At 33.5% G+C, this 18,367-nt stretch overlaps 1 protein-coding gene across 1 annotated transcript; it reads right to left on the reverse strand.

The window, feature by feature from the left end:
* Positions 1-665: 665 nt before the first annotated feature.
* LOC128241901 (beclin-1-like) lies at positions 666-18,308 on the reverse strand. Its single transcript, XM_052959024.1, has 15 exons — positions 18,173-18,308; positions 17,039-17,172; positions 14,905-15,010; positions 14,179-14,263; positions 13,540-13,612; positions 12,345-12,484; positions 11,822-11,946; positions 11,435-11,497; positions 9,825-9,908; positions 8,591-8,651; positions 7,055-7,143; positions 5,567-5,677; positions 4,733-4,775; positions 3,174-3,277; positions 666-1,537 (listed from the first exon to the last, which is right to left on the reverse strand). The coding sequence occupies exons 2-15, from the start codon at positions 17,163-17,165 to the stop codon at positions 1,432-1,434; spliced, it is 1,317 nt and encodes a 438-aa protein (XP_052814984.1). The 5' UTR covers positions 17,166-17,172; positions 18,173-18,308; the 3' UTR covers positions 666-1,431.
* Positions 18,309-18,367: the final 59 nt, after the last annotated feature.

An 18,367-nucleotide genomic window follows, 5' to 3' on the forward strand; every position in this document is an offset into this window, starting at 1 on the left:
TACAGTAGATGTTGATGATACTGGCTTCAACATAAATGTTCATAATTGAAATGTCATTTTCTAAACTAAGATCTTAATATTAAAAACATCAAACATTTCATAGTCAATCGATACGACGACAAACCACCCTGATATAAATATTCATAACTGTCAGACTAATGGAGATATTACTTGTCACATGTTAACCATGGACAAACAAGCGCCCAATTTGGATTTGATATATTTTTTCATAGGACCTTGTGGTCGTATATTCTGATTAAAAGAGTAGATAGTAGAATAACACAGTCCAATATTTATAAATCATGATCTTTCACAATACATTCAAATTGTTCATTAATAGTTGCGTAACATTTTATCATTGTCATAATTCCAAAATGATAAGCTCTACACATTGAACCGCAGAAATGTCAGCAGCAAATATGACATCATCAACAGAACGACAGGGTCCATGACAATACATGCTCTGAAGGTCGCAGAAACTTTCAAGATAGATGTCTTCTTTCATATATATTTTAAAAACAAGTTGCCCAAAACTGCCAATTTCATAATTATCCTAAACGTTATTTTTTACCTTAAGACCTATCACAGACCTTTCTGCTTATTTCAGTGCAAAAAAACTACATATATTAAAACTTAAAATGGCATGGCAATAAAAAAACATCATATAAACGTTCAAGTATATGATTTATTGCACATCAAAAACATTATAACATATTCAGTCATATTAAATAAAAAGCACTAATATTTCACAATTCTCTGTTTATAAAACAGATCTTGGTTATTTCATTGTGAACTGTGAACCAACCAGGCTAAGCCCTTTTTCAGGACAAAGGGTGTTTTAAAATTACACCTGCATATAAAATTGTTGTTGAACACAACACATTTTGAGTGGTTATTCCGACACAAACTGAAAAGCCACCATGGTTAGTTACCACTTCAGACTAGACAGAAAACATATGATTTAATACTCATAATTATAAATACATGTAGTAGACAATTGTTAAATTTATAAGGTCAGTCGCAGAGAACGTATGTACAAAAGTATCAATGTACAATCTGCATTACCATCCAGGCTAGTCCCCATTTGGGCCTGTTCATATTTTGTTAAACAGAATTAAAATCGCAAATTACTGTTACATTTGCATAATATTATTATTAAGTCATTCTTATATAATGCCCGCAACAGTTTGCAGACTGTGATGCCACCCAAGCTAGCTTCCACTTGATAAATCGATCTAAAATCACAAAATATAAGGGTCATCCACATACTTTATATAGTGATTTTGCACAAAAGATCCCAGTGGTGATTTGTTAGCAAACTGTGATTTTACTCAAGCCTCCATTGTTAAATAGATTTAAAGTCACAAATTTTAGGTCAACCCGCATACTATTTTATATAGTCATTCCTGTACACAATGATTTATCCAGTGGTCATTTGTTAGCAAACTGTGAGGCAACCCAGGCTAAACCCCACTTCAAGTTGGTCAGCATGAATTTAAGGGCCTTGGTCCACTTCTCTTCAGAGTTGAACTGGATCCTGGAAACATGAACAAACACTTATAGTTCATTGCTCCAAACTGGCCAATCAGAGCCAAGTATTTTGTGCACTCTATTTTGATTATTGGTGTATGTGACTGATTTGATCCCTATATGTGGCAGTAACATCATACTTAATGATCCTGAGTTATCAACAATGAACCATAAGTTGGTCTCACTCCCTTTGAATAAATTTGAAATACATAGGCTATAACATATACTAATAGCAAAGTCTCAAAAAACACTTCAAATTGTTACCATATTTTAGTTTCTCAAAGCTGCACTCTCACAGATATACCATTTTTACAACTTTTTTATTTTTTGTCTTGGAAAGAGAAAATTTTGGCGTAAATATCTGCAAACCAATGATATAAGATTGCTGACAAAAAAATCAGATTGTAGATTTCATATATCCGTTCGAAAATTAATGTTTTATGGCTTAAACCGTTACTAACGGTTTAAGAAAAAAATGCATAAAACATCAATTTTTTAACTTAAATATAAAAATCTCCGATCTAATTTTTTGTCAGGAGTCTTATATAACTGGTGTCCATGGATTTTCACAAAAATTGGCTCGTTCCAAGACAAAATATAAAAAAGTTGTCAAAACTTTCAATCTGTGAGAGTGCAGCTTTAAATTTGAGCAAGCTCCCGGATTGAAGGTACTTAAAATGCCATAGTAACTACATGGATAAGCCATATAACTAAACAAGGACCCCACAGAGAGAATACCAACCTCTGACATGAGTCTGTTTTTATTCCCAGTTGAATAAGAAGCATTTATAACTCAACATTTATTAAAGTGAGAGTTATAGGCTTTAAGATATATCTTGGAATTATCTCTGGCGACGTGTACCAAGTTTCATTTGATTCTTAAATGTTTTTTTGAGCAAGTGCTAAGATTTAAGACTTAAATTTTCCGAACTAATCAATTTAATAAATTTTTCATAGTGAAATTTAAAGAAATGAATTTACAGTACTGGGGTAAATAATAATGTATTCCAGAAGTTATGATTTTTTAATATTATACCTCACATAAATGTGTCCCTTCTTTTTATATATAAACTCTATCAGTCTGTATATCACTGTATTTTGATGAAAATCCAGTTTAATGACGTCAGCGGTCCATATTATATTTTTGGCCGGTCCGGACTGCTGACGTCATACAATTGGTACGTGCGGCTTGCTATTTTCACAAGGGCGAAATCTTGTCGCAAGTAAACATTATTAGCTTTGTTCAATAAAACACATTTACATTGCTTTAAAAATATTGAATGGTGATGAAAAATGTTCAGTATAATATAAGAAATATAACACACCACTGAGGGTCATATGACATTATAAGGACCGGCCAGTCAGCCACCGAAGATCAATATACACTTTCGGTGGCTGACTGGCCGGTCCTTATAATGTCATATGACCCTCAGTGGTGTGTTATATTTCTTAAATATATCATACTAATAATGAGATACTTAAGTTAGAAAGTGACTTAAGTTATTCAAAGACTTAAGATGCTTTATGAATACCAGCAGAATTTTTCTTGGATTTTTAATCAAATTCCATTCTAAACCCTTCAATTGAATATATAATGTGTATGTTTACAATGTGGTGACTATATATACAGGTAAACAACTTACTTGACAGAGAATGCCTGACCGTTACTTGTATCCTCTATTTTATCTTTCTCCATTCTATATGGCAGACAAAATTGTGAGTCCCCTCTCTCTACTGCCTCTTTGAACTGGAAGCAATAGACATGTATGCAATGGAGAAAATATATAGTGTATTAACTATCCAAAACCAATAAGAAGTAACATATCTCCATTTCTAGCACACCGGATAGGCATTTCCGGTGAATTCAGCCGTGCTGGAAAACTCCATCTGGCATCCCCCCATGCCAGATGAGTCACGCGCTGTGACGTAATACTTTCATTTTCTTTTATTAAACACTTAATGTAACCATAGTTATTAGATTTCAATAAATGAGTTCGATTAACATTAACTTTACAAAAATATTCCTTAAAAACAAAACAAAATAACCCTTAAAAGACGTGATATCGAAGGAACTTGTTGACGTATGCGGTGAATACAAATTACTGCACGTCATGACGTCAATAAACATCATCGCACGCGTTTTTTGGTGAAATGTATAAAAACGTGCTTTCTTATGTATTTTCTTCACAAAAAATGTAATAAAAGGTATGCTAGAAAAAATATCTATCATGTGTGTCCGTTCTGGATAGAAAAATCCGACCTTCAGGCACGCTGCGTAGCCAGCAACTCGGCAAGCCTCGTTACCTGGCATGCAGGTGCCCTCTGGTCGGATTTTTCTATCCGGAACGGGAACACATGACAGATATTTTAATATCTGCCCATTTTTGGAAAAGACCCTAGACATTTTGAGAAATTCTGAGTCGTGAAATATGCCATTTTGAGACAAAATAATGGCTTCATATAACAAACTGGGCAATTTAACAATTGGAAAAAAAAACAAGCCTTTCTGTCTCCTGCAAATGGGAAAATTATTAAATTATTAGTTTTTCCCTTTCAAAAGACCTGAAATGGCTGAAATATCAATCCGTATCGCTTGCAATAACTCATGACAGTTAATATTGCATACTGATCTCTGAATGTGATCAAAAACATTGATTTCTGAATTAGAAATCCCCTATACTTTACATCACACAATTCATTAGGATGTTAAATTAACCAAAACAGGTAAAAGGACTTTCATAAAAACAAAACAAAAAACAACAACTTTTGATTGGGTTTTTTCTCCAGATTGGGAAAATATCATGTATTTTGCTAGGGGAACGGGTCTGATAGTTGGACCCATTGAAACAATAGAAGAAGGTCTGTATATCATATAATGACTGGAAGCAAAATCACTGAGATTATCACCGGGTCCCACTAGGCTCCTTGGCAGGTCCAGGGTTAGGGTCACTGGGGGTTAAGCGGTCAGCCTCCCCCCTATACTGTTGAGAGTTTGAAACATTTTAAGAGCCCAAGATTGCATTTTAACACATCAATTTTTTTTTTTATGAAAAATAGGAAAATTCATTGAAGATTATTACCATGCATACTGAATGTGGAAACATAATTTAGAATATCTACTAGACATATTTAGGCTGCATTATTTCTAGCAAAATGAAAATATGTTTTTATGGAAACTTTAAGACATCAAATCTTTGTGTACCTGTTGAACACAGTCCAGGAATGCCACCATAGCCTGGTCAAATCTGCAACGTAAGAAAACATAATCAAAGCTGCATGCTGTAGCTCAATATACCTGTTATTAATAAGATTCATAAAAATGAATGAAAATCTGATAGCAGAATATGTGTTCAACATTTGAAAAATGTTGTTTTTTCTGTCAGAAGTGAGAGGCCTAGTCCCTGGCTACAAAAAAAAACAAACATTGACTGGTCTGTATTTCTTTTCAATTCGACTTTAACTAAAATGCACCTAGTTTTCCCCTAACAATCCAGTGATAGCTTCTTGGATGATTGTTTTATTATTTTACAAAGGTAGAGTAGCCTTTATTTTACAAATAACTTTGCATCTAAAAACAAGTAATTTCCACTGACCATACAGTAGTTGCTTCTTCTTAGGCTGCTTTTTTATTATGTATTATATTTTATTTTAAAACAAAGGTATTGTAGCCTTAGTACTATTCAACATTCAAATAAAATCCCAGAGGAACCTAAACCTCATTCAACAGTGCAGTGGTTGCTTCTTGGATTAGTCGAGATAGTATGTATACTTAACAAAGGTAAAGCAGCCTATACTTTACACTCACTTGGCATCCCAGAAGAATCTAAACCCCCCGGAACAGTACAATGGTAGCTCTTTGGACTAGTCAAGTATTAAAGTTTAAAAAGGTTAAGCAGCCTTTATCTTATACTCACTTGGCCCAGAAAAACCTGACCCCCTTCCCACTCCCCACATCCCGAACAGTACTGAGGAAGCTCCTTGGACTGGTCTAGCATGGAAGTTTAAAAAGGTTAAGCAGCTTATATTTTACACTCACTTGGCATCCCAGAAGAACCTGAATCCCCCAGAACAGTACAATGGCAGCTCCTTGGATTTGTCTGTTAAGGACTCCAAGTAAGAACGACTTCCATATGGCACTAATCGGTATCTGAAAGTGACAGGAATTATACACTGACTTAACGTTGGAATTTTAAAATTTACTTGATCTATATTTTAAATATTGGCATAAACACAAAAAAATCTACTCAGACCATATAGTATGTATATTAACCTAGCTTGTCAACCTTCTTTGCAACCACATTTTTTTTATTTTAATGCTGAATTTATTTTTACATAATTTGCTTGTTAAACCCGATTCATACCAACCTGATCCATGTCAGCTAATACTGGTGTAAATTAAATTTAAAGGTGTGAATGTGAAAAGGTTTTAAGTGACATTATATGAAGAAGAAGATAGAACCTTTTCGCTTTCACCTCTCGTTAATGCAACCAGACTTAATTACTAAAACAAGAGCATTGCGAAAACAAGAGCATTGCAGAACGAACACCAATGTTGGATCTGTTCTAGTTTTATCAGTCAAACAAAGAACATAACACAATTGTTATTTAAGCCAGAGTTATTCCTCTTAATCGACATGTGTGTATTGTTTGAACAAAGTTTCATTTGAATACTTTGAATGGTTTTTCAGTTATGGCAAGGTTAATGTTCCTGCACATCGATACTGACAGCAAAATCATCAAGGTATGACATTACCTCTATTTTTTTTTTGATGAACAGACACATTGATAATTTTGAAATAATTATCAATTTCTTGCTTTCCTATAGGTCTACTGCCTAAGAGAAAATATATTGAAGTGTTAATGCTATTGTTCTGGTTGAAAAAACAAGAACTGATAACTGGCTTCTTAATATTCTCAGTCCAGTTTTTGACCACAAAAATGACTGGAATGTAAGTATCTTTCACAGGTATGCCCCGCAGACTAAAATTTCTGACCTAAGGGCACGTGTAAAAGCCAGCTTTAGTGATTTCTGACCTAAGGGCACGTGTAAAAGCCAGCTTTAGTGATTTCTGACCTAAGGGCACGTGTAAAAGCCAGCTTTAGTGATTTCTGACCTAAGGGCACGTGTAAAAGCCAGCTTTAGTGATTTCTGACCTAAGGGCACGTGTAAAAGCCAGCTTTAGTGGTTTGCAGTATGCATACTTGTTTACTGATGTCACCGTCATGACATGCCATTATATTAATTTAACATCTAATAGTCTACAATAACCGTCCTGTTTTAATGGTTTTAAGTGATTTTGTTATAATATTCTTTATAATATGCCTAACATGTATTTTGATTATGCACTTCTGAAACATGTCAATCATTATCCATTAAAACAAAATTCGAAGATGGCAGATTGTGGCACATTAGTGGTCTTAGAAATATCCAGGCATGGTAAAAATATGGAAACACGAACATAATACTTTCATACCCAACGCTAGTCCATCTCCTGAGGATATTCTTCAGGTAATAGAATCTTACCTTTCGAATGTAAGGTTCATTTTCAATGCTAAAGAATGCAGAAGTAACACCGTCTGACCCCAGGCTGCGTTGATCTCACTCCACTCAACCTGCAGCCACAGAAAACAACACAATTGTAAGGTATGCCATCCATCGATAGGATACACAGATGAGTTAGTGCATTTTATGTATAAACATTGAGATTATTTTTATGTTTAATTTGTATTGATTAACCATTATATTATTTTTTGCATTTTTCATGACGCCATTATTATGAAATATTAATATTTATGGAGGTAATAATTCTTCTTTTTTTTATTCATTTGTTTATTAAATAACATAATGTCTATATGAAAAAAGGGAATATTAGATGCCAGCTGACCTCATTTAATTCGGTATCATTTGAAAGTGTTTCATGCACAGATAAATATATATGTAATAAAATATAGACAGAAACAATATATCAAACAATTGTTTGACCTTCATAGATTGCAAAATAGGTCATTATAACACTGACTTCAGTTGAAATAAAGAACCAGTATACAAACTGTAATAACATTATGTTTAATTAACATTACAAATTAGAAATCAGCCATCAAATACCTTCCAAATGATTCTAAAACAATAAGGGATCTCTAAGCATTACAATTTAAGATTAAGGTTTATTTAGCCGAGAGCTAGCTTATTTGTGGGTGGGGTTTCCTTAATGAGGAAATCAGCCAACTCAGTTCTAAGGGAAACTGAAGATTGGGTTTTATCACAGCCTTCTTTTATTTCTTTTCAGGCTTAACATGAAAAGCTAAATCAACTGTATGAATAAACCAAGCCCCAATTTCTCGAAACTTCTTAAGTCTCTTATAACAAGATTAAGCTAAGCTCACTATTGTTTTGTTTTTTATATAATTTGCGTTATATTTACTTCTTTTAGATATTTTAGACTTTTAATAGGAATTACCTTTGTGACAATTACAATTAACCATTTTCATTTAACAAAATCAAATCTAAGTATGTATTTTGGCTTATTGAAATAAGCTACTTAAGCCTGTTAACATTAAAGTTTCAAGAAATTGGAGCCAAGAGTGTAGAGGAGGGAATGCCAACATGTCACTGTCATTTTTTTTCAGTAAAACAAAGGGGCAATATTCAACAATTATTTAAGCCAGAGTTATGGACCTTGCTGTACAATTTTGTGTGTATTGTCTCTGGCGCCATGAGTGTCAGGTTTTATTTGAATATCATGGAAACTTTAGGAGTTAAAGTCAAGGTTAATGATTTTGCAACAACATTAACGACAATGACACTTCGACTATGATAAATAATTCAATTTTTCTTTAAAAATTATCATCTCATATAAACATTACCAGGGTATACCTAGTTAAACAGGCGAAAAGGTCACTTTTACATAATATGCTTAGGGTCATTCATTTTCAAATTCTAGTTAATTATACAAAAATATTAATTATTAAGTAATTCTACAATACAATATATATTATTGTATATTATTATTCTATATTACAATAGATTCCATTTATATCTATAAAGCTATAACAAGCTTACTGGGACACTTTTTAATCTGCCAAGTCTAAAATTGTTGATGGTCCCAAAATGTCCACTGTGCCTGTTGAAAAAAAATCAAACATTAATATGACACATATTATTAGTATAAGATATATTTTAAAAGAAAATGGTGGCTACCTGTAATGTAAAGGCCAAGGATTGGGTTTTACGGATACATAAGAAAAACTGACAAACTTCTTCACTTAGCCTTATGGAAAATATAAACTTTCTCTAATTTTTAACAGGTTGCTCAGATTTCAAAATCTTGCTTGATTTCTGAATGGCTAAAGTTTCATAGCTATTGGATACCAGGTAATTTCTTAACATAGTTTTCTATGACAATAAAGTATTCAATTTACAGCGATGATAACATACCGAAAATCCCAATCCAGAAATTGCTGATAATTTAGTGAGAGTATGTGGGAGTCATGCCCAGAACAGGGTTAAGGGCTGAAGACCCATGTTGAAATTGTTTTCAAAGCCATTGATATCCATGTTCAATGTACTACTTACTTTGTTTATGAAAATGTCCAGCAAAAACACACAATTTTACAACTGTACGATAGTCTGTCAGAAATTAAAAGCTCTCAAACCTGATATTTGGCTTAATCCTAAATATTACCACCTGTGCATAATACTATAAGTATTTATCAAAAAGAAAGTTACATACAGCAGAACATACCAGTGCAATCTTATTTTCAATATAACTTAAATATTATGATTGATAATTCACATGTCATATGTTACATGACGAATGTGAAGAGGAGTTAACTAAGTAAATATGCAGGGCAGCACTTCCTCTCATTGCCATCTATCTATATATGAAGTTTTATTTCAATTCCTTTAGTATTTTCTAAGATACATTCCAGGCACTGATTATGAAAAAATGGTAAATGGGGCATTAAAGATTGATGGTTTTTGTGCACTGCACTTCCTCTCATTGCCATCTATCTATATATGAAGTTTTATTTCAATTCCTTTAGTATTTTCTAAGATACATTCCAGGCACTGATTATGAAAAAATGGTAAAGGGGGCATCAAAGATTGATGGTTTTTGTGCACTGCACTTCCTCTTATTGCCAGATATCTATATTCTAAGTTTTATTTCAATCCCATCAGAAGTTTTGAAGTTATTCTCAAGCCAAATGTATGACAACCAGAAAGCCAGACAGGCAAAGCAGCGACTATATGCTCTCCCTTTGGGGAGCATAAAATACATCTTATCTTAACTTACCATATATGGAATGTTGCATTAAACACATTGGTTTTCTTCAGTTTGTCGAGCTGGGCTTGTGCATACTTCAACTGGTTATCCACACTGGAATGTATTAGAATGTAATTTCAGCAACATTATGAAACTCATTGGCCTATGCAACCATTAATTCAGAAGTTGTTTGGTGTTTGACTGTAAATTGAATTGGTGTTAATTGGAAAAATAGCAGAAAAAAATCTTCTTTATATAATTTCAAACTGGCACAATAATCATCTATCTATAAATTACAAACAACAACAAAAATTACCGGAAAGTATAAAAGGAATATATATGACACATTCTAAATATATAAATTGAGCTACAAGCAAAACTGGTTGGCTTACTAAAGAAAAGAATACCCATGTGATGTTACTTTTTTTATTTGATTCTTGAACTGGAACTTTACTATTTTATATTTATATATACTGGTTAGCGACCCCTTTTCAGCCGGAAATGGAGGTTTTTCCTACGTTACTTTTGACACAAAATAGCTATTATGATAAAACTTTACACTCAGATAGGTTGGCTCTCCCGACAAAAACTGTGTAATTTGTTTTTGAAAATAGCTAGGGATTCCGAATATTCCTACGCGCAAAGTACCCCTATAATTTCGCTAAAATAAGCACCCTACTGTACCAATTATTCGCCCACCCCATTAATTCGCTATTCTTACGATGTTTTTCATATATTTCTCTCTAAACTATATCTTCAAACATTTTTATTTTATTTGACCAGTCTAGCCACCATTTAAATGGACAATTGATTTATAAATATAACATGTTTACTATTATATACTGTTAATGTATGTGTAAAATGATACAACACCTACTCAGTAATTCTTCTCTTCGCAGAAAATTTAAGAATTTGCTGTGATTCCTTCTTGAAACATAACCTACATAATGTATGCATATTTATAGACTTCCGAAGAGGGACAACGCATGTCGGTACAAGAATGTAATGATTAATTCAAATTTGAGTTGCTTCCCTTAGACTAAAAATTTGGCGCTTACTTCACCGTTTTGAGGTTTTACCATTTGCCTTTTCGAAAATTGAACTTAAAACCAGCAATTTATGGTATTTGAATAATTTATCACCGGCTTTATACTTTATAATGACAAATCAATATTGTCGTCTGATAGTGCAAGGTAAAAGGAAAATTAAAAAATCCTTACAGGGCCTCATGCAAGCGAGCGCGCGCATGATGACGTCATCCCCGTGTGCAACTAACAAGGTTTGAAGTGTAAACAATGTTTATTTAGGTCGAATTCCACATACTACTTACATTTGAACTCAGAAAACAGCTGATATCTGTCAAACAAGATGACGCAATAAAACGCCATTCTAATTTGTGTAAAATATTTCGTTTTGACTGGTTTAAACTGGGTGGGCCAAAAAGTGGTACGGGCGAATAATAGGTCGCTCTATATATATATATATATATATATATATATATATATATATATATATATATATATATATATATATATATATATATATATATATATACATTTTGATCAGCATATTGCTCTGCTACGGCAAAGAAAGGTTTAAAGGCCCTGTCATTGGTCCTGAAGTAAGAAACCAAGCCATACCTTTTCTGTTCATCGTCCAGCTCCTGGACTTGTCTCTTGTATTCGTTGTATTCCCGCCAGTATCTGCAAACAAGATCTATCAAACTATAGGACAGTTTTTTAATGCAAAAATCAATGTATGTGGCAACAAAAAAATGTCGACCTCTTTGACAAATTTAAAGAGGACACAGTGCTTCTAAAAAGTGTGCCAAGTCCCCTATTTTTAGAAAGTATTGTAAAATGTTGACCTACATTTAAACTTACCTCTCTTTTTACTCTTCCAATTTCTTAGTTATTTCCCATTATTTTGTTTTACTCTTTTTTACCTTCTTTACAAGGCTTTGTCACATATTTCTACCAAGTGTATAAACAAGTTGTCTTCCATTTAAAAACAAAAGCAAGAGTTACCTGTCTTCTTCCTCTTCCAGTTTCTTGGTTGTCTCCCTTTCCTTCTTGATATCTTCCTCAACTTTCGTCTTTTCCTCCTCGACTTGTTGAAGTTGTTCTCGTAAGACTTTCTCCTCCATTCGCAACTGCAATTGAATTACAGGTTAGGTAAATACAGTTTATTACTTGAGTGGTCGTTCAATATTGGATTTACTGAAGTAGTTGTCTTAAATTGTTAAAAACGCAACATAGGGGATAATGTTTACCTTGTTTTTATGTAAAGTCTCTTCATTGTTTAATGATATATGTTTGTTTTGGAGGTCAGACATATATTTTATTCCAATCATCATAAAACAACTAATATATCTTGTAATAAATTATTTGTAATATAATAATATTTAATAATATTTGTGACATAATGAATTTTATTTTAAAATGTCAAAACCCTTACACTAGTCAAACCCCTTACCCAAGAAAAACCCATAACCAAAGTCAAACCCTGGTCAAACTCTAGTCAAACCCCAGCCATAGTCAAACCTCTTACCCTTGCCAGTTCATCATCCAGTAACGCCTGTTCATCTTGTTCCCCATGTACTGTATCTAGCCTGTCCAGGAAGTTACGATAGTCTCGGCATTCTTCCTCCGTTACTTTTAGTTGTTCATCTAGTTGGTTGAGTAACGTGTCTGCATGGGGAGAAACCATTATACATACACTTTTATATGTAACTTGATTCTATTCATCATCTGTTTTTTATATGAAATATAGGTGGCATACATGAGATCATCTTTGGCACCCCAGCGTATCATTACCTATATGATACCCTGGGCAAAACAGCTGTAAAAATTTCGTACTCATGAAAAATTAATACGGTTAAATCCACCCGCTTGATTGGTCGCATGAGACACATCTCATGCAGTGCAGAAAAAGCAGAGAAGTTACAGATGTAATTTCTGTTTGAAATAATCCAATGAAATTGTGGCTTACAAATTGTTTGTAAAGGCAGGATATCGTTAAATATGCCGATAGCTCTTCACAAAGAAGATTCTTTCCTTTTTGTTATCGGCTATTTCATTGGTCAGAAAATGCTTACGAATATTTCAGATTTACGAAGTTTCCCAAGCCAATTTGCACGGGGTATCATATAGGTTATGATACGCTGGGTTACCGAGGATGACATGAGATGGGAGGAGACCTAATTCAAGTTATTGTGGTAGTAATCACATCTTTCCTCTTTTACATTTAATAGCTCTATAAGTCAGTTCAGTAGTGTTTCTGCATGGGGAGAAAAAAAAAGAAATATTATTTAATTCAAATATATATATATTTATATATATATAGTTATAATTAAGTGATAGTTAATAATGTAGCGTATATCAAAGAAGAAGAAAGCCAAACCACAAAGTTAAAGCAAGCCAATGGTTGTCCATTTTCTACCCAAGAAATATAGGAGGGTGATTCATTATGAGCTTCAAGCTGCAGTAATTAATATTGTAGACTTTTGGATGAACTTTTCTGAATTCTTTCACTAGTGCTTGGCATACAAATTTTCAACAAGCTATGATATATAAAATCCAAAATTTGAGCAAGATTGGAACGCTTTTTACCAGTTTAGGGCTTTATATAATAAGAGCTATTGCTTAATTCGACCACTGTCTTCTCAATTGACCTCATTTAAACTTAGTACATGTACATGAATAAACTACCAAACTAAACTAAAAGTAGGCAACCAGAAACATACCTGTACATTCCTCACACAATGGATGATCGACTGTTGACTGCCCGGACATGATGTCAAACAGCATGGCTTGAACCTAATCAAGAATAGTGTTTCTATTGTGATGTTAAATCGTTAAAGAGCAATAATAAGGTATAAACAGGTAAACAATACTGTTTTGAATATGATTTAAATAAATTAAGTAAGAATAAATCATTTGTATAAGCAGTGTTCTAATGTTGTCTTGTTTTGTACAGTGGTTTGCACTTGTAGGAGTGACAGGAAAAAATAATAACGTCCAAGAAAAAGACATTAAAAATGGTGCCCCACCCTGCCCTTTTTTTGGTAGCACCATTCTTCTCTCATTCAAAACCAGCAATTGCACCCTTCTGTATTCATAGGATTATTGCTTCGGATAATCAATTATTTCTTTAGTTTTGTTTAAAAGTTTATTATAGGGTTATAAATAAATACCCTATTACAATATTTGGCAGTTGTATCCTTAAACTATTTCATTTATACTCATCTCTCACTCTTTTTACCAAATTAATGTTACTTAGATTTTCACAGCCCGCTTCAATGTTCCCTTTCCCCTCACCCATTTCAATCTATTGTATCTATTAAACTAGCTAGTCTTCTTCCTCTTTATTGCTGTTATCTCACCTTAGGTTTATGTCCAAGTGTTCCCATGCTAGAAGGCTCTGTTTCTCCTAGCAGTGTGAAATCATTGGAGTCTTCATCAGGATACCTACAACTCCAGATTGTTCAACATATCAACAAAATAATAGAAGATAAAAGTGCATCACTTATTTAATAAGGCTGTAAATATTTTTTTATATGAGGTTAGGGCAACGGTCTCAAAATTGCTAAGTAGGGTAGGACAAAGTTTTTGGTCTTTCTTTTAACTCCAGTCAACTCAGCAAAGCAAGTCGTGTATGCTTATCATGACATTTTGATATATTGTGTATTAAATTTTAATACAATTTTATTTTTTTATTTGAGGTAAAAAAAACACTCTTGGGTAGAGGGGTTTTCTCTGGTATGGTCAGTTTGCCCTGAGAACAATTATTTTTAAGACCTGAAGTTGGATAACATTAGATTTTTTTCCAAAGACAATACTATGAAGTTTTACTTCTCCAATCCTGGTTAAACAAGCCAGCAACCTTGGGACAAGTTTCATAACAAGCTTTGATTAAACTTCAATTAAAGAGAAGAATCTGAGTTTTTGTAATTGAAATGTTAATTGAATTGGCTAATAAAGTAAATAGATTTACTGAAGCATGTCTATTAAAGGATAAAGATAAGAATTATATTGAATTAGGTCCCTATCCTTTTTCGATGATCCAAATGTTATCAAATTGTTAACTGATCATATTAAACAGTTCAAACCTGGGTGGAATAATTCTCCTGGAGATATTTGTATCTTCCTCATAATATTCTTCTTTTTCAGGGAACAGGTTACCATGGTCCACATCTCCATGGGCAAGCAGGGGAGCTAAAATTTGTTAAATCATGATTTGTAACTGCAAATATATTTATAGTCGAAACTCACTATGTCAGAAGTGTTTGGGACCTCGGAAAACACTTCACGATAACGAACATTCGATATAATGGAAATACAAAAAGTGATACTAAACCTAATACATTCGAAAAAAGTTTGACATAACCAGAACATTGAGGTAACAAGAGTTCAACATAGCATGTTTCTACTGTACATGATTTAACTGTACTTATATCTCCATAGCCCCTCTCTCAACTGTCTTCCTAGTGACCCACTTTTCAAACTAACTGTACATCCTAAAGAACCCCAAAATATTGTTTTATTGGTCCATATAGTATACCGGTAACCAGAGAACCCCTATAAGTTCACCATGAGGGTCAAAGAACCCCAGCTGAAAAATCCGTGGGAAAGCCTGGATTCTTTTTACTGTAATTAAGTTATTCACAAGCATCAGAGCTACAAATAACTTTTAACTTAAAGCATATTATGTAACTTTTTAAAGTGAATTATACACATTGTTTTCGTTCAGTGAAGTGTTATGGCGATCGTTAAAAAGTACTTGCACTTTGAATTGCAAACATGCATGTACAGTCGAAACTCGATGGCTCGATATTCTAGGGACCGGCCAAAGTACTTCGATCCTCGAGAATATCGAGCCAAGCGGGATTGCTTACAGAATGTTATTTTTTCATTTGTTACATAAAGTCTTATTTACCTCGTTTGTTATAGGCTACGCTATCTCCCCAAGAGAAGGAAGAGTATTTATTGGGCATAGTTACGCACCCTAAATTTCGTAATATGACTTATTCGATTATGAGAAAATATCATTTTATATTTATTTATAATAAAAATACATTTATGCGAAAACAAGCAATTGTAAACAGTGGGTAACACAAACATAGCTTAAAAGTTATATCAAAATGCATAGCAATTTAGGGATGGATAACAATTAGAGACATAACTTAAAGTGATGGCATGTTTATTCAAACTGTTCAACTATTTAAATTTGATAACAATTATAATATCAGTCAAGCAATTTTAATCGATTAGCGCCTTGTGCTAAATGAAGCCAATCAAACAAATCAAGGCGTGAAATTCTTAACTGACCCCGCGAAAATGACATCGACCCAAGCAACCAAATCAAAGTGTGAAATTCTTGTTTGGGACCGCGAAAACCACTTGGAGCGTGGAGAAATATCGACCCTCAAGATATGGAGCCATCCGATCGAAATTTATATAAACAAAGAGTAAATAAAAACGGTCCTTTTAATTTGGTTCGAGCCAACGAGGATATCGAGCCATGAGATATCGAGCCAACGAGTTTCGACTGTAATTAAAACAGAAAAGGCTTGATCCTAAATGCAGAACATAAATGATTAAAAACACCTAACAGCACTTAGTTCAAATGGCATTATGAAATGTAACGCTTGTCAAGGGGTATCACAAAGTTGAATTGATTCTACACAGTCATCTTCGATTTTGTAAAAATAATTGTTCAACAAAAGTTGTAAATTAGTCTTTGTTATGGTGCACCTTAAAAACAATTTTTACTCATACCATTATCAACATATGTTTGATTTTATCATAATTTGTTCATTTTAAAGCATATTTACACCCATTACAACCCTTATCTGTAGCTCTGAATCATGGTCAAAATCTAATGCAGGAAAATACCATACTGCAAAGCAGAGTATAGTGCAAAAGAAACCGAGTTTCATACTCCTTTACAACCAACATTACAATGCATGATTTATAACAAAAAGGCTTTTCCCCACATGCTACCTTAATTAAAACTCTTCATAATCGCAGCACTTAAATTTCTTTAAATCTGATCATCTGCAACAGAAGGGCTGTAAAGGTTTCCTATTTGTTTCTATACTTCTACCTTCACACACCATTAAAGCATTGTCAAAGTTTACAGTTTAACATAAAATTAAGTTGAAGACTACAATATAATTAAGATAGTTTACACGGAACATTGTTCAAACTCAGATCGGAGCTAGAGTTCGAATATAATAATACCTGTGAGTTCTTTCACAAGCTCAGTCTGTTGGTCAATAGTTTCGAAGGAGAGGTCAATTTTCAGGGGCTGCTTACACCGTTGACAAACAAACCTCACTGCTCCCTTTTCCAAAGCTGAGGCTGCCATCCCCTACCTGCATATGAATTAAGGTATCACTTAAGCAGATGTTATAGGATCTTGTTTAGTTTCACAAATTAATTAGTTAGCTTTTGTCTAGGCAGTTGTGAAGGGTGTCAGCAGGGTGATAGGGTGTTGGCTGAACCAGATTTTACTAGCTTAAGCAGGTTAAACAATGTCGATAGATCTGTCTGATTGAAGTTGGCTTTATAAGACGTATGGTAATTACTGCTTAACTTTAAGCGGAAACACAGGCAGAGGGTTTTTTGGCCTCCTGAAAAAGTGTGTGTGGGCAAACATTACAGACAGTTACGACTGAAACTGTGACACTTGTAAGGTTCCTGAAACAGTGGACCACTACATATTTCAATGTAGAAGTTTTGTAGAGGCCAGAAATGCACTAGAAAGAAGAACGGAAGAGCACCTGAATTTCTATGGTATAGACTGTGGGGTAATAACATTAGCTGTCCTTGCAGGAGAGAAAGAAGACATTTCTGTGGAAGCAAAAGAAGCTTTAGTAGTGTCATTGGCAGTCTATTTGATGGAAACGAAAAGGATGTAATTATAAGAATAATAAAAATATAAATTGAATCAAACAACTTTCCATATTAAGTGGCGTTAACATAAGTTATTAAGTAGCAAGAGTTAAAGTACATCATGAAGTAGTTCTATGAGATGATAACGGCGTATCAATTTGTCAAAGTACAAGGAGAACATTGGCGACAAAAAGCCAAAAATTGGTTAAAACAACAACAATGAATTGTTTACAAGTCAAATTTGATTTAATCCAATTAAAAGTGAGGTCAATAACCTCAAGTCAATGTTTTTCGACCATGTTGTCATACAGGGTCGGTCCTGTGTTTTTTTTTAAGTGTTTAAATTAGTGTTTACATTAGTCAGTGTACGTCCGGGTACTATTACACTTTGTCAATCAACAAGTGAAATGTACGTAATAGAGCAGCTGATAAAGAGCTTATAAATTAAAATAACATCATACAAGAAAAGTGTTTTCTTACAAAGAATACGTATATATTTAGCCTGTAATTGATTTATTATTATATCATCAAAATTGTTGTTCCGGAAGTAGACCGCCATCAAAAAGTGTCATTCGGAGCTCCTCGGCCATTTTATCGAAAACATTTTGAAAAAAATGGCCGAGGAGTTCCGAATGCAAAAAGTGTATTACACGGCACAGGTTACACTAAACCATT

The sequence above is a fragment of the Mya arenaria genome, chromosome 7 (genome assembly GCF_026914265.1).
Source record: "Mya arenaria isolate MELC-2E11 chromosome 7, ASM2691426v1".
Classification (NCBI taxonomy): Eukaryota; Metazoa; Mollusca; class Bivalvia; order Myida; family Myidae; genus Mya; species Mya arenaria.

Bases quoted from the DNA above. Each gene is read 5' to 3' on its own strand.
- LOC128241901 (XM_052959024.1), bottom strand. From the start codon at position 17,165: ATGGCAGCCTCAGCTTTGGAAAAGGGAGCAGTGAGGTTTGTTTGTCAA. The intron at 9,909-11,434 runs GTATGGCTTGGT...AATACATTCCAG, and splicing joins CTGGACGATGAACAGAAAAG to TGTGGATAACCAGTTGAAGT. The intron at 1,538-3,173 runs GTAAGTTGTTTA...TCATGTTTCCAG, and splicing joins GGTCAGGCATTCTCTGTCAA to GATCCAGTTCAACTCTGAAG.